The sequence below is a fragment of the Thermobia domestica genome, chromosome 13 (assembly GCF_964235325.1).
Source record: "Thermobia domestica chromosome 13, izTheDome1.hap1.1, whole genome shotgun sequence".
NCBI classification, from domain to species: Eukaryota; Metazoa; Arthropoda; class Insecta; order Zygentoma; family Lepismatidae; genus Thermobia; species Thermobia domestica.
The window spans coordinates 136,512,027-136,529,291 of NC_137466.1; the positions used below are offsets into that span (position 1 = coordinate 136,512,027).

Here is a 17,265-nt window from a genome sequence, read left to right on the forward strand (position 1 = left end):
AAATACTCGACACAGCATTTAATTTTGTGATAATGAGTGTTTATTTACATTACTTGAGTAACTAGATTATGTGAATGTCCTATACATAGAATTACATCACAAATGGACACCTTGATGCCAAAACTATGAAATAGTAGTCACGTTTTATTTAAAGTACGATTATTTAAATTAAATAAGTTGAAACAAAATAATAGCTAAACATTCCATAGGTCATTTAACAGTAATTTATGAGAGAAACTTCTTTCAGAGTGTGTCCTTTTTGAATTCAGAAAACTACATTGCAAAGATCGCTTACATAGGCCGCTTGGTTTAGTCCCAGCTTCATGTAGCACAAACAAACGGTAACTTATACACTTCGCGCACTAAATTATTTTATATTGCATTCTATGCAAAGCTTTTAACGGTTGTCTTCATAGGATATTTCATCGTAAATGTCTCTTCACCGGACATTCAGATACTTCTTTTAAACGGTGCTACCTCCTCTGTCATCTGTGGTGAGGGGCTGCTTTCTTATTCCATTGTTGACCTAAACTCCGTAAGCAGAGTGGCTACGGTTCATGAATGAGTCCAGGACCTCTTAAATGACAGTGGTTTGCGTAGCACACCAGACTTAGCGCATAAGTAGTCTTTGAGCGTAATCAGTTCAAGTCGATACATTTCGTTTGAAAGATTCTCGCCGTAGATGGTTAGTAAATAATTAAAGTTCAACTCTTGTAATTTTGAAGATCAGAGCTTCGTCGCACAGCATCCATACGCACTTGCTGAATGACAGATGTTCAACCCCTTGACCCATATTCTCTTAGTTTATATAGTTGCTGTTTGCGGAAACTGCATTTTCTAGCAAACGGATTTCTATTTCAAATTTAGTTACTGAAAGCCAAAAGAGAATGTTGGATCCTGGTTTCTCTTCCTATTTGATATACGTACACAAGAATAAACTGCGTTTACCAAATGATGTTTTCCATTTACCAATTTTTAAATAAAATGAATTTATTAATTTTTAATATTTTTCTGATCTTAGACGTGGTGATGATAAAGATTAATCACAATTGATGTAGTTAAGCTTAGGGAAGGACACTGAACATTGTAATTCTTAAATGTTAAAAACGTTAGTGAACACTACAGAATGAATCTTTTTGATACAAGGATAGCTGTGATACTTAATTTTATTCTACTCTTCACAAGTAATTAATATATCAGCAAGTAATTGCAAATAAACAATAGTGCAATATAGCACAGATTAATGCAGAATTATATTTTCGTACGAACAATCGTCTAAACAATTCTTCGTCTACGTGTGCACCTACTTTTGCTAACACACCTACTTTTTACTTACGCAGCAATGAGCTGCCTGTTTTCCCCACCATAACTTTTTCCCAACTCGAAACTGCAACAAATTAAGAATAAGTGATTGTTTTGAAAATTTGTTGGTAAAATATGCCAATTCACACAGGAAGGGTAATGTTGTAAGGAAACTACTATTTAAGGCGGAAATCATTTACAGTGTGTCGTTTATGAACATATCAACAGTATTAAAACCTGTGCTTCATTACTTTGCACTTATAATGCAAAGGGAGGTTACAGCTTGCAAGAATAGAAGTGAAATAGTTGCATGTGCACTGTCAACTCGATCGTAATCTTGAATGTGTCATTGTCAAGCTTTCAACTGACACACTAAAGATGTTGATTTAGGCAGTTTATATTCCTCCAGATTCAAGTGTAATAACTACATCAATTTACGGAGAGTAATGTTTCACTGAAAGCACCATTCTTTGCATAGGAAAATTTAGTATTAATCGAATAACTAACGGTTCTAATTTTGAGAACATTCTAATTTATATATATAAATATAATAGCTTGTGCTCCTTTGATTGTCTTCATGCCTCTCAGAAGGAGCCCCTCATTTGGGAACCACTGGTCTATTAGATCTGTTGAGAATTTAGCAAAATTATATTTTCGTAGACGAGATACTGTAGAAAAGTAACTTGTAAGAAAATTTAAAATACATGGTGGGCACCAAGTCATTTTCTCCAATATGTAAAAAATTGTTTGCATATTAAGTAATTTTTCATATATTGGTTTTTAAAAAACGGAGGAATATCCTTTAGTAATCTTAGAGCACAAGGAATAACGAGCATTAGTAAATGAACAAATAAATATATTTTAGCCTAATTTGTAAAGATACATTTGAAATAAAATACACTGTTTTTGTAGCATATTTTATACAAGTGGAAAAGAAGCATTTGTAGCAATTCCACATTGATTGTCCTTGTTCCTGCTCATCTTTATATACCCTTGATCTCCCCAGCTGGTACCCCATGAATTTTTTACAAGCCAGTAGTCTTGGTCATTCTCTGTTCCGTAGCCAACCACGAGGACTGCATGATCCAATTCATCGCTTGAACAATTGGGTTCATCATAAATTCCCTCACTGTTGAGAAAGAAACAAGTACAATTTTAATCGTAATAATAAATTATAGACAAGAAATGAAATGATATTTCAACAGTATGCGGTAGGTTTTTAGAACAAAATCCAAAGGCAATAAGGGACAGACACTGAAGAGAAACCATTTATTAACTTTTAATATTCTGTGTCGAATCCACAATGGACAGCATCATTTAGTAAAACCATAGTCAGCCGCTATAAAAGTCTCTGCAAGCTGTCGAAACAGGCAGTAATGGGAAAGGTCTTTTGCAATGGTGTTATGTGGATGCCTAATAGAGTTCCTTTCAACCACGCCCCATAAGTAATAGTCGATTGGGTTAACATCTGGGGAACTGGGAGGCCAAATGTTAGGAGTGACATTGTCATGAAAATTGTCGTCCAGCCATTCTTGAGTGTTATGAACTTCATGGGATGGAGGGAAGTCCTGCTGAAAAACACACGGCCGCCCATGCGCTCAGCAGTAATTCACGGCTTTAGAACCGTGTTCAACGCCTCGGTGCAAGCAACAGCGCTGACTGACACCTTGACCAAAGAAATGTGGAGACATCACGTTGCCTTCACTCTTGACGTCCCCCAGAACCATCAATAAGTTTGACCATGACGGGCAGAACCTCTTCGAAGCTTTTACAGAGCCACCGACCATCTTTGCGGTTTACCTTCTAATCTGGACAAAGTTTTTCTCATCGCTAGGGCTTCTTTGGATGTTTCAGCTTGTTTAGGAGGCGATTGCTTCTGATCAGCCAGTTCGCCCTGGTTGTCCGTCAATCAGAGCCAGCCCTGGCTTCCAGAACAACAAAACCTGGGAGCCGGGTGGAAACAGCTCAGTTTAAGCTGGTGACGGGTTGTCTGTGGACCAGGTGAAGCGATCGTGGGGATTTCGATTGATTCGAATCGACATGCTCAATGATATGCCACGTGTGAACGATGATGAACCTCAGGATGACCCTTTTCAAGACGGTGACACTTCTAGTGATTTTAGTGATGATGAAGAATCTCTTACTAGAGAAAGTGTTTTTGCCTCTTTTATCACCGCACGCGTAATTCATGATATTGTTTCCTTTGATGTTCCTGGTACTTTTTGTTGCGTCCCTAAAGTTACTTATTATCTACCTTCTACGGCACCTTTCGCTTTTCTTAATACTAACAGTGTTCACATGTCTGTTTTAATTGCCCTCGAAGACGAGGGTATAATTGAAGAAAGTTCTCAAGTACTCAACACCTTTTCAATTTTTAAAAATACCAAAACAGTTTAGTGTTCGTGTAATTTAATGATTGCAGTCGGTGGACATCATTTCACAAAAGTATTTCTCATTACCAAAAGTCACTGATTTGATACACTTCGCCACGCCTGATGACTGGTTCTTATAGATAGATCTTAGTCAAGGATTTTACCCCATCAGTCTCGCTTTGCGCACTCGCCAATACTTTGGAATCAATTGTCAAGGCCGTTTCTTCCATTTTACTCGTCTACCAATGGGGTGGGCCTTGTGTCCCCTCATTATGTAGCAATTTATAATTCAAGAACTTTCAGCCCATGTTGGACATCTCGTAATTTTTTTTGTGTACTATGATGACATCTTGCTCATCGGCTCACAGTCTGCGTTTACTCACGCTTTGCAAGTGCTTTCTGACACTACTTGGTGTGTTAATGTCCAAAACATAGTGCTACTACCTACTCTAAGTCTTTGTTGTAACTGAGTATCCAAATGGACCTTACAAACAATCAACTCACTTTGATGAACGTTACCTTCGTATCATCCATGAATGTCCATGAAGACTTCTTTCCAAGTCTAAGCGCGTACGGTAGATCTTAGTAGGCTCCATTTTGCATCAAAAACTGTTTTATTACGATATCTCTGCTTTTACCATGTACACCTTTGCCCAGCGCCTATTTGGCATTCAACGTTAGATTATGTAAAATGCTACTTTGATGCTACTTCCTCTTCTATTGCCATGACAGACCAACAGGGCAGCATTCTTTTGAAATGGACTGGAATTGGGACGTTGTCCATCTTTGTAATAGAATTTTTGCCAGCTGCCATGGCGATTCTTTCATGTTACCCAAATTCAACCCGTGTCTTTGTCGATAACCAAGCAGTTGTTTATTGTTTACATAAGCGAATTTGTAGTTACATGAACGAATTGTAAAGGTTCTCATGAATCATACATTGAAAGGCGGCCTCGTCAACCTGCAGCCCCTGGTGTTCCGGCAATTTTGTAAATATTTTGGATAAATTGGCGTCCCACCATATTTTACGTTTCTAAGCGTAATTAGGAATGCTGAAAATTTTCTTAACATTAGGAATGTCCAGCCTAATTCAGGACAGGTAGCAATCCTAGCTGTGGTTACATGGGAAATATATATTTTTAGTCCGGATTGAACAGTATCGCTTTCAGCAGCGAGGTTATATGAGGTGTAAACGTACGGCTTAGCGTACATGAGCTCTCACCTGCAATCGTACAAAGGTCTCCTATGTTGAAGGCGCGCACGGTAATCATATAGCCACGAAGGAGCTGTGGAAATGTATTTCTATCACATTGGTCTATTAGTGACGAGTAATTTTAGAGTTAAAACTGAGTGCGTATCCTCTAATTTGGCGTATACTGCTTTGGCCTATATTAATATTATACTGTACGAACTGAACATTTGCTAATCATTCTAACAAAGAAAAGATAATACAAGGCTTTCACATCTCTTAACTGCTGCGACGTCTTCCTCCATTACGATTTTCTCTTCTGTTCACTAACTTATTTCGCAGAGCCAACCTCTCGAATATGCAAGGTTAATTTCTTCGTCAAAGTATTAACTTCTGGGTATCTACACATAGCTTACCTCAATGCTCTTAGAAAATGCCTTAAGTTGCGTATCAGGCATACGTGCTTGTGTTGTAATATCGATGCATGTGTTATTTCCTTTAACAAAAATGCTGTACACAGTTTTATTCATTAGGGTAGGTAGGGGGGAATCGGACCACCTTTGCAGAAAACGTCAAATTTTAAGTTTAATATGCTTCTCTTTAAACGAAAAGTACATGTATAATGATAAGTGAACCTTCATCTAATAGACTGTAATGGAAATTTTTTAAATTTTATAGTTCTTACCCCAAACATTTCACTTTGTAATAGATGAGAGATCGATCCGATTTACCCCAACGTTGTGGGGTAAATCGGATCAGTGTTGGGGGAAATCGGATCACAATGATTGTGATATGCAAATGCCGCAAATAAACTATTCTTGTTGCCTGCTGATTGAAATATGCCTTTAATGGAACTCTATCCACCACGACTCTGGAACTCACTAAAGGAATAATACACACTTCTGATCAGAGTATATGCACTTATTTATTAAAAACTAAATTATAGTGTAACGGTTTCGACAACTTAACGTTGTCTTCATCAGACATTAACTGAAAGAGATATCTTCAGAGCGTAGACTTTTATACTAAAAGTGGAAGTACTCAAATTCATTGTTTGAATGGAAACCCACCTGCGTCGTACTTCCCCGGGCGTCATCTGTAGGCCACCTGCCCTGACTTAATTACCCTCCCACCTGTGTTTATCTTTTCCCCAGACATCTGTAACACACCTGTATGTTTATACTTGACCAATTGTCTTCACACTTTCTCTTAATCTTCCTTTGATGACCATTAGATATAATTTAAAAGTAACAGACTATACTAAATAGAACTGATTATAAATACAGCAATATAAAAATATATATGGACATAAAAAATAAAATATAATAATTTATATATATATATATATATATATATATATATATATATATATATAAATTACATATAAATCTGTTTAGTCTTGTTCTTTTACTTCAATTTGTTCCAATAATTTATCCCATAGCTCATGTATTAACAGCCACTTGTCAAGTTCATTAATTTGGCACTTTTCTCTTTCTTTATCCTTTGTGCTTCCTTCCATTTCCTTATTATTGGTCTATTCTCCCTTTTTAGCCCCTGTACACCTTTCCAATCTATATCATGCCCCGTTTCTTTAACATGTTTATACATGGCATTATTTTCTCTCTTAATTCTCACATCATCCCTAAGTTGTTTTATTCTCTCCTTAAATTCTTTTCCCTGTTTCCCCTATGTATATCATATCACAATCCTTAGACTTCACTTTATACACTACACCTTCATCTTTATCACATATTTCCTTCGTCCTGCTTTACACTTTCTTAATCACTTCCAAAATTCTTCGTCCTCCTTTTCTGTACGTCTTCACACCACCTCTTCTTAGTAAGTTCTTTAGTATTTCTGTCTTCTCCCCAATGTTTTCTATCCCGTGCCATTTGCTCTCCTCCTCTTCCTTTCTCTCCTTTCCTCTTCTATTCTGTTCTTCTTTAACTTCTCTTTGTTGTACCCGTTCTGCTCTAGTAGGTTGCGGAACTTCTCTATGTCCTCCTTCTTTTTCTCCTCTTCAGTATCTATTTCTTCTATCGTCCTCTCCATATTCCTTATAAAGCTTCTTTTGGTGCTTTAATCTACATCATTCCTTTTGTGACAGTATACTCCTGCTGCACATTCTTTCCTATACCATCTTGTTGTTAATCGTCCGTCTTTTCTCTATATAGTCATGTCCAGAAAGTTTATAATATTGTTCTTCTCCAATTCCATTTCCAGTCTAGTTTGCTTTCTCTTTATCTTCAATCTTCTTTACGAATTTTGTTCCTCTCCGTACCCCCCAAACAGTTAGCCACGTATCTGCAAAACAGCAATAGGTTGTTTCCACCTTCTTCTATCACTTTCTGCTCCCATCTGTTCATAACCAGTTCTGACAACACTGGACTTAATCTTGAACTTATACTCAGTCCTTCCTTAATTTTGACTAGTTTGTTCTCTAGTGTACAAAAACTATTGCCCCATATTACTCTCAAGGCTTTTATAAATTGTCGTATTATATATATATATATATATATATATATATATATATATATATATATATATATATATATATATATATATATATATATATATATATATATATATGGTTTTATATTGCTGTATTTATAATCAGTTGTATTTAGCATAGTCTGTTACTTTCAGAGCAGGTGGCCGACAGATGACGCTCGGAGAAGCACGACTGAGGTGGCTTCCCATTCAAACAATGAATTTGAGTACTTTCACATTTAGTATAAATATCTATGCTCTGTAGATCTCTCTTTCAGCTAGTGTCTGATGAAGACAACGTTAAGTTGTCGAAACCGTTACATTATAATTTAGTTTTTAATAAATTATATATACTCTGGCCAGAAGTGTGTATTATGCCTTTAATGGCTTAAAAACACGAACATCAAGCGGCTGCAAAAATGAAATGAAATTTTTGAGTTTTACGTCCCAGGTTCTGCCGGTTCGGCTAAAGGAGACGGTGAAGATGAGAAATGAATGAAATGGTGGAATGAAGAAAGTGGGAGAACCCCGAGGAAACCCACACACACGGCGTTTGTCCACCACAAAGTTCACTTGGAGGGAGCGGGGTTTGAACCCGGGACACCATGCACCAGAGGTGAACGCTCTACCACTGATCCACCGCGGCATCAAGCGGCTGCATAACATGTGTTGTGTGAGGTGGCAACAACAACACTTCTACATCATATTTTTGACACACATGTACTACAGACAGGGATGTGTGCGAACAATATCCATCCATAATTAAAATAACTTTAGCAGGACTTCGATGTTTCTGGAGATCTTCTACGTATTTCATGAAAGCCTCCTCTTTCACCCATCCTGATTCTGTCATACACACGTCGGATCCTAGTGGCATACCATTGCGGTATTCAACTTTCAGTCTCTTGCCCTTGAAAATAACAAACGGTGGAATGTAAACTCCTGTTGCTGACACACAAGTTAGTACCGCCACGTTCTTTCCACGTTCCATATTTGTCATCGCTTGACCTGGGTCGAACCAGGGACCCCTGGAACCAGCGGTGAATGCTCTACTACTGCGCCACAGTGTCCCCTATGACTATAGCAACATCATATAAGAATTTTTTTTAAGTACAACGATATATATAGAGACAGGTAGTTTCAATACTTCCCCAATCTTCTTACAAACTTCTAATGCAAATTCCAAATTCGGTGATCCGATTTACCCCAAACTGCACTTTTCTTCTTTTACCTTTTTTACTCAGTACGTTTAGTAATTTTTGCAAAACTTGTTGTGCAGCCTAATGATGCATGCCTCAGTCAATGAAATAATAGCATTGAAAACAAAATATAATTCTTACAGTTAGAAAAAACTTATTTTGCAACAATGAAAAGTTACATTTGCTATTTTTTTTTACCACTCAAAGAAACATACGTCCCTAAACAATTCTGTCTGGAACTCTTCTGGCGCCGAATCAACAGCGTCTTCCGTTAGTACCCATTTCTTCTGAGAGGTGGCACTACAATGGGCCCCACGTCGACGCAAAGAGTATTGTTTTAACATCCAATCACAAGAGTTGTTTTTGACTGATCCGATTTCCCCCTACCTACCCTACATAATTTGACATTTGGAAGTTGGAATGAATGTATGGTATACTTTGAATACTATATTGTCTCCACTCCTTCTTATGATTATGTGGTGGAAGCCCTCCTCTTGTAACATGGAAACATGTTATCTGAGAACAAACACAAGCAGGCAGTTTCTAAAATAAACATGCTGTTTGAATATGGTTGTAACACCTAAAATCAGTTGGTTAAATGAATTCAGATCAAATGTTAAGATTGTAGAGTTTGAAGATTTTGATGCTATACTTACTGATAGAATTGAAAGCTAAATTGGCTGGCATCTATTGCAACCGAAATGGGACCCACAGTTGCAACAGCCACCTGAAGAGCTAATTCGTCTCCTGAAGGTATATCCATCCATGTTCTGATTGTGGCACCAACTTTCTTTGGTTTATATTTGCACTTTCCATCCTAGAATTAAATTACATATAGACTATTATTTTAAGTAAATGGTGTCTATAAACCCAATGAAGCCACATTTTTACTTTAAGATTTTGTTAAACTGAGGGTAAAGACAAGCTATGTTTCCTGCCATATTCGTTTTCGGATTATATGTGCGGAAGTTAACTTTCACTATATATCGCATGGATGGAAATAAAATAAGTAATGCTTCGGTATGAATACTTCGCGTTCTGCCGGTTGTATACTTGCGAAGAAGTAATTATTTCTGTGTATTTGTTTCTATGGATAATTTTTTTGGTTGATTGAATTGGAGAATAATGTTCCTTTCAGAAATATGAGACGTGAACCCACTCTTTATAGTTTAATCTGAACCACGGTAATTCGTTCAAATTTCAATGATCTCCCACCAGGAATCACACCCAAATATGGATGATAGAAAGATATGATATATGGAATTCGTTATAATACAAAGCTTTCATTACTGGCAAGTCCAAAGTTTTCAGCTAATCTCCAGACGTGACTCATCTTAATATCGTCCACCATCTTCCGTTTCTATGTTTTCCTTCTGCTACTTCTACCACGTTCATCAGAATATACGAGGTCATACTGAAAGTCGTTAGCAACATTTTTTCACACCCGTAATCTTTATTTGTAAGTGAAACCAAGTATATTATCTCAGTCTACAGAACTTTCTTTCACTTGCCCACATAGTCTCGTTTTTTCTTTGCATACATTTTTCCCATCGTTCTGCAAGTTTGAAAATGCCCTTACGATAGAATTCCGTTCCAGCTGTCTGTAGACACTGACGCACTGCTTGCCGAATATCTTCCAGTGTCTCATAGCGATGACCTCGCATCTGTTCCTTCAAAAACCGAAAAGATGGTAATATAAGGGTGCCATATCGGGGCTGTAGGGAGAATGTGGAGGTGTTTTCCACTCAAATCTCCTGACCTGCTTCATAGTGGGAGTGGCACGTGCAGTATGCTAACACGCATTATCCTGTTGAAGTATGATCTTTCTAGGACGTTTATTATGCAAGGCACGACGTAGCTTCAAAAGTGTCTGGATGTAGCGGGCAGAATTTATGGTTTGTCCAGGCTTAAGAAAGTCAACCAGAATCCAGAATGCAACCCTGTGCATACCGGAAGACGCTCTTTATAACTTTCCCTACCGATTGCTGTCTTCCCTTTTTTCTTCGGTGGTGAAGAAGAATTGAATTATAGTAAAAAAAAAAAAAAAAATAAGTTGGAGTAAGGATTTCATTATTATGCTGATTGAAAAATATGAGGAGTATCCTTGTTTGTACAAAGTTAAAAGTCCTTTTATCATAATAAGCATATGCGACAAAGGGCTTTAGAAGAAATAACATTACTGAAATCTCTGTGTTTAGTCTCACTTGTCAGAGCCTTGCGCTCTTTTCCAGTAATTTGTTTCCTACGTCACGACAAGATGCTTATCAAAATGCTACCGTATAAAAGCACCATATACTTTTGATGCCAAAAAATATTATACGAGATTTTTGGCATCACATCTGCTACGAGAAATGCTACGATAAATCATTCCGTCTAAAACTAGCCTTACTCATTTATTTCATTCCTCTGTTCAATATTCAAAGCACTAGTCTTTGTTTTGTGAGACTAATAGTATTATAGTCTTCAAACGTTTTTGTAGCATTGAGAATGAACGTACATTAAGAGGAAAAATCACAATGTTTTAAATTTGATTTCTAAAGTATGTCCCATAAAGATAACTTTTGAAATACCAGCCATTTCTGTTCTAGTAAGGTGGCAGCACTGAACGTTAAACGATTTTCAACTGTTGCTTTGTGGTTAGTAGTCATGAAGCGCCGAATAGCGAATGATCGTCATTTGTTTTCTGTACAGGAAGGAATGGAGCGCTCACCACATTCGCAATAATTTTTTCACTGACTATGTGAACACGCTGTTCTGTTGTAAAGAGCTTCATTTCTACTCGTGCAGGAAACAGATTACTACTAACCACAAAGACAACAGATGAAAATCGTGTAACGTTCAGTGCTGCCAACTTACTATAACATAAATGGGGAATATTTCAAAAGTTGCGTTCTCAAATGAGTTTTTACATGTTCGTGTTATCATGCAAATATCAATAATGAAATTTTGCTTTAATTTTCGTTCTCACCACACGGTCTGGCTTACACGAGGGCTGGCTTGTATGTGTCTAAGATCATAGTATATTAGGTTCTTAAACATGACCGTTCATTTAAGTCTAATATTAGCAAAGTAAGGGTATATACAAATATTTCTTTATATTTCAGAATTTCCTGAATTTTATGTAAACTGAAGTGTGCATCTACTGATCAGAAACCAAAGAAACTACACGAACATATCCTTGATTTCAGTGACACTTGAAAATGCATAAACATAAAGTAAATTATGTACTGAAAGCGTCTATGGCAATTGCAAAAGTGTAAAACGAGACTATTTTCTGGATTTTTAATATATGTTATATACTTTACACAAAGGTTTGGAATATTTTGATAGTCTGGAATAAGAATTATCACCAATCCCTATTCCTAATACAAGTAATAGTGAACTCAACAAAACATACATATGCAATAAACATATACAATGCATAATATATTCATATAAGTTATGAAGTAAGAAGTTAACAAAAACCCTTAAGGAATTATTTCTTTCCTTGTCGTGGATTAAGAAAAATAATATGCAATAAAATGATTTTTTTTTTTTTACTTCAACTTCGTATGCTGATGCCTTTCAGGCTCAAGGAGACAAATGATTAATGAAAGTGAATGATTGTTAAACTGAATTTTTGTTTTCTCCCACCGGGAATGAAGCCGGCACCACATGCACCAAAGGCACACACGCTAATCACTTCACCAGCGGAGAGAGGGTTACTAGACTTAACGTTCCTCAACTACGTTAACATAATGACAAACAAGTATCATTTTGATTTTTTTTTACAGGATGATCGACTTACAACAAGTAGGTTATGATAACATACTGTATATTAGGCGTAGAATAGCTTTCCAGGCGTAATCTTTACAAGTATCATGAACTTTCGTGTGACCGAGTTGAGGTCTATTCAATAATTATGTCTCACTCATTTACATTCAGTCAGGTTGCTCGGTTCGATTCCCGTTGGGAGCTCAGGTGGTTCGGATTCCACGTTAATCAGTAGGTTCACGTCTCATATAGCCTCGCTGCTGAACGGGATGTCAAACTCAACTCAACAACGACAATGTACATTTAGTTAGGATAGTTTATTATACTACTTATACTGTTACTTATTTACTTTTTCATTAATCAATTCTTCTACTTACTTTGTATTAATTACTTATTGCCTTATATTTATCCTATTTACTTCAATATATTTTACATGCGTGCTAAGCAAGTCAACATCTATCTCTATGCTAAGTTTGGTCGATATCATATAAGTTCTGTAGATTGAGTAGACCTATGATATACAGCGTGTTAATGAAGTGTATCATAAATTTAGGAGCTGATTCCTCATACCAAAAGGAAATAAAAAGCTCTCATAAGCATAGATCAGAAAATGCCTTTTTTAAAGAATTCTAAACCGCCGAAAGTGCGAAACATCGTAATTTTGAACACAGTGGGTTAAAAATTATGGGAATATTCAAAGAGTTAGACAGGAATTAGTATGTGGTCTATTTAAGTATCCATGTTTCACAATCCCCCGATACCAACATAATAAATTGTATAAAATAAGCAGGACTACGAAGCTACATTTTAAGTGCTAATGGAGTAAATACCAGAGGATTGTGAAACATCGATATTTAGTAGAGTGCATACTAGCTCCTGTATAATTCCTTGAACCGCTTCCTAGAGATCTCATAATTTTCAAGGCAGAGCATTTTAAAATGTGATGTTTCGCATTTTCGGTGGTTTTTAACTGAAAGGAGGCATTTACCGACTCATTTATTAGAGTCCTTTTTCTCTCCTTTCATATAAGGAATATCTTCCTAAATTTATGACACTAAGTTCATTAACGCCCTTATAATGTATTTGTCATTATTATTATTATTATTATTATTATTATTATTATTATTATTATTATTATTATTATTATTATTATTATTATTATTATTATTATTATTATTATTATTATTGTAAAGTTAAGCGAAGGACAAAAAGGACTTGGGATTTCAAAGAACTGCTCCTATAAACTTCCTTCTTTCAATAAGTTATTTTTAATAATTGCTTCTTAAAATAAGTTCAAATTCTACAGATGAATCTGCGAAACTCACCTCTCCCATATATGGATACGAAACTTCTGTATCAATACCATGGTTGTCTTTTATATATTCAAATGAGTTATCCATGTTGCCTCCACCGCATCCCATATTTCCTTCCGGAGCACTACAATCTATTAAATTTTGTTCACTGTGGAAAGAAAAAGGATAAACTTGTAAAATTTTCAAGCAATCTATTGTATAATTCGGAATGGTACTTAAATCAAACTTGCAGAGAATTAGAGAGAGTAAAAGTTGCGGTAAGAGGTATGGCATAACAGATTACTCCAATTTGAAAGGAAATAGTGAATTTGTTCTTTGAATTCGTTTTGTTTGTAGTATTTTTAGTTCTAAAATACTGAATTGATATATCATTAAAACAAGCGAGATATTGTCAGTAGGTTGAAATAAAGTAGGCTAATTGTGTTGATTTCTAATATTTAAATATGAATAAAACTTTTAAATTACATTATGGACAAAGTGACACGAATTAAGAGCATATTTTGCTTGATCAAAAATTTGGTCTAAAGACAAATATTCCTTTATTTTAAATGAACTGCAATTTTAATGATTTGCTTTTACAGGGTGTCTACTGGAATACCAGAAAGTAAATTCATGACTTTTTCATGATTTTTCATGACCTTTTTGTTCAAATTTTCATGACCATGGCGATAAAAATTTACCATTAGTAATAATAAACCCCTACCATCAGTGGTGCATCGGTTAAGATGAAGGTCACATTATGTTCTTATTTGTCTAATGTCAATTAGCTGACAACTAATTTTAAAATGCAAGAGCAATTTAAAAGGCAGTAAACAAATTTTTAATTGCGGTTCTAAAAAGAGAAAACAAATTATATAAGAAATTCGTTTTAAAAAATAGATCATTAAATTTAAAATCTGCACCACTCAAACGAATAATATTATTTGCACAAGTCTAAAGGCCTAAAACTACACTATTTACATTTCTTAGAAGTAAAGAAATAGCAGATCAGAAAGTTGGACAGTAAAAAATTGTTACTATATTACAGAGACTAGAAGATGAAATGGGGAGCTGCTAGGAAGACAGTAAAGTACCAGTTAGCCAGCATAACTGGTGGGGGAAATTCTCACAATTACTGACCTGATACAACTGTTTCAGTACATGCAGTATGAGGTATAAAAGTATGAAGTATAAAAATATACTCTGAGATTTCAGATTTTCATGACCAGTTGGGTAAATAAAGGACTTTTTCATGGCTTTCATGACCACTAAGCAAAATATATCACTTTTTCATGACTTTCATGACTTTCATGACCAGTAGACACCCTGTTTTAAAAATAACCAGTGCACACCCCTGACATTTAATATTTCAAAACACCAACAATAATTAACGATCTTTTATGCCTCTGTCTGGTAATAGCTTCTCTCATGGTACACCTAACTAGAGTCTTCCGTCAGTGAAGTTGCCCCCACCTAATTTCAAATTTCAAGTTGAAATCAAAATCAACTGTTTGCTTTTCGTTTGTTATTGATTGTTTTGAAGAAAATAATCGTTTGTTTCGAAAAACGTAAAGATATATTCACAAAATTAAGTTGAGGGGGCCAATTTCACACTGCCCCCCACTTTCAAATTTCGACTCAAAACCGAAGCCAATCGTTTGTTTTTCGTTTGCTATTGATTGTTTTGAGGAAAAAATAATTTGTTTCGAAACTCGTAAGCAGATATTTACAAAATAAAGTTGGGATGACCAAAGTTGGTGGTCCCTCCACTTATAAATTTCGATTGAAAATCAAAATCGATCATTTGATATGCGTTTTTTGTTGATTATTTTGGAGAAAGAATAGTTTGTTTCGAAAAACATAAAGAGTGTTTACAAAATAAATGGTGATGCAACTTTACAGTGGCCCCACTTTCAAATTTCGATTAAAAACTGAAGCTAGTCGTTTATTATTGGCTGTTTAGAAGAGAAAATCGCTTGTTTCGAAAATAGAACGAGAGATTTACAAAATAAACTTAGAACCCCCTGACTCCCCTTGACGAACTTCTACGAACACAACTGATTGTATTTCTCTTCTTATTTTTAATCGTTTTCAGCTTTGAACGAAATCTGGAAGTGCAGGGCAAGCGTGAAAGGACCAGTAACTTTATTATCAAAATATCTTTAAGGTACAACAGTACATTGTATTGTATATTTGTAATTTTGGGCCATAAGATATTCCAAATATGCACTAGTCTGGCTGATTTTTACTATCAGAAGAAGAGAAAGAAATGTTTTAAATAATATGATTGTCAATGTAAAAAGATATTCAAATGTTTCAAAAATAATAAGTCTTTGGAACGTCGTTGTCAGGACAAACAGGTATAAAATAAATGGAGTCAAACTACAGGATGGAATGTGTATTATTTAATGGCTGGAATTTATTATATAAAAAAAGAACCAGAGTGATTTTTATCGTTGTATATGGTACCGAAACCCGGGAAAAAAGGAAAAGATTTTTATCGTGCCGGAAACCCGAGAGTGGAAAGTATCGTTTTCGAAGTATAGTAAAAAGCGATGAAGATTGAGCCATAATGGACAACCAAGTAATAAATTCATCCGACAGCATGTTGCAAACTTTAAAAGAAATATCACGGCAACCCAAGGACCAAGCTCGAAGTAGCGAGGACCTATCCCGACAAATCAAATAACAGGCTCAGGACCAAGCTCGATGTAGCGAGGAACTATATCGACAGATTAAGAACGAAGCTCAGGACCAAGCTGAACAGTTTGCTAAAGTGAATCAACAACTGGAAAAACTAAACCAATGGATAGATCAACGAACAGTACGAAGGCAAGAACTGAAACAAACAATTACCGAAGAAACCTCATCGTCAGTCAGCAGGAATACATTAAATGAACCTGAACTTTCTGCGGATCCAAAGTTGGCATCGACGAAGAAATATGACATTATTGATTTGAGTGTTTGGATGAAATTAGATGAATGTTCGTATAAGCGTACTGCCGTACTGATTGGATCAGATTATCCTAACTTTTCTCTTCGTTCAAATGTTTTTAATTACCCTACTGATGTTGTGTATAATGAAGATTTTGGTATGTATCAATGTGCGAGAAGTTATGATCATTTTCGTCTCATGAGCGCTATTGATCGTTTGTATTCACGATATATTCTATATTATATTAATGCTGGAAATGAGGTAATGGTAACAGAACCGTTAGGTGATATGTACACGACATTGGTCCATGTAGCAGGAAGAAAGTTGATTCCAATATTTGTGGAATTCAGAAGGAAAGCGTGCGTTCCCACCAATGCTTGTAGTGATTGTTCAACTGAATTGGAGGTGTTGAATTGTGTATTCAACAAAAAGACCAGAATAATGTTGGTGAACGGTCCGATGGTGTCTTCGCAGAACGTAATGCAGTGCGTTAATTTCAGTCATCCAGGTGTGATGTTGCAAAGTTTTGAAAATCCATCAGTGATGCAACACATTGCTAGCTTGAATCAAACTAACATTAATAGAGACCAACTTCGATGTATTCATGTGCCATTGAAGTGTGATCCCAATGTGCAGGAAGATGTTAAATTCATGTGTACCGATGATACAACTGAACCTAATCACAAAAGAAACAAAACCCGTGGTAGGACAAAGTACCGTGAGCATTGTGGAA

General features: G+C 35.8%; 2 protein-coding genes across 4 annotated transcripts in view; one reads left to right on the forward strand and one right to left on the reverse strand.

Annotated features, from left to right (window-relative positions):
- LOC145668544 (cathepsin L-like peptidase) overlaps positions 1-17,265 on the forward strand; it is a 236,802-nt gene that overhangs the window by 94,786 nt on the left and 124,751 nt on the right. The gene's annotated exons all lie outside the window — the stretch shown is intronic.
- Positions 2,142-17,265, reverse strand: part of LOC145668543 (cathepsin L-like peptidase) — a 44,091-nt gene continuing 28,967 nt past the window's right edge. Inside the window, exons 6-8 of the mRNA XM_081736528.1 lie at positions 13,631-13,766; positions 9,209-9,369; positions 2,142-2,431 (exon numbers count right to left, since the gene is read on the reverse strand). Of these exons, the coding sequence (XP_081592654.1) occupies positions 2,221-2,431; positions 9,209-9,369; positions 13,631-13,766 (508 nt within the window). The 3' untranslated portion in view covers positions 2,142-2,220. The remainder of the gene's footprint in view (positions 2,432-9,208; positions 9,370-13,630; positions 13,767-17,265) is intronic.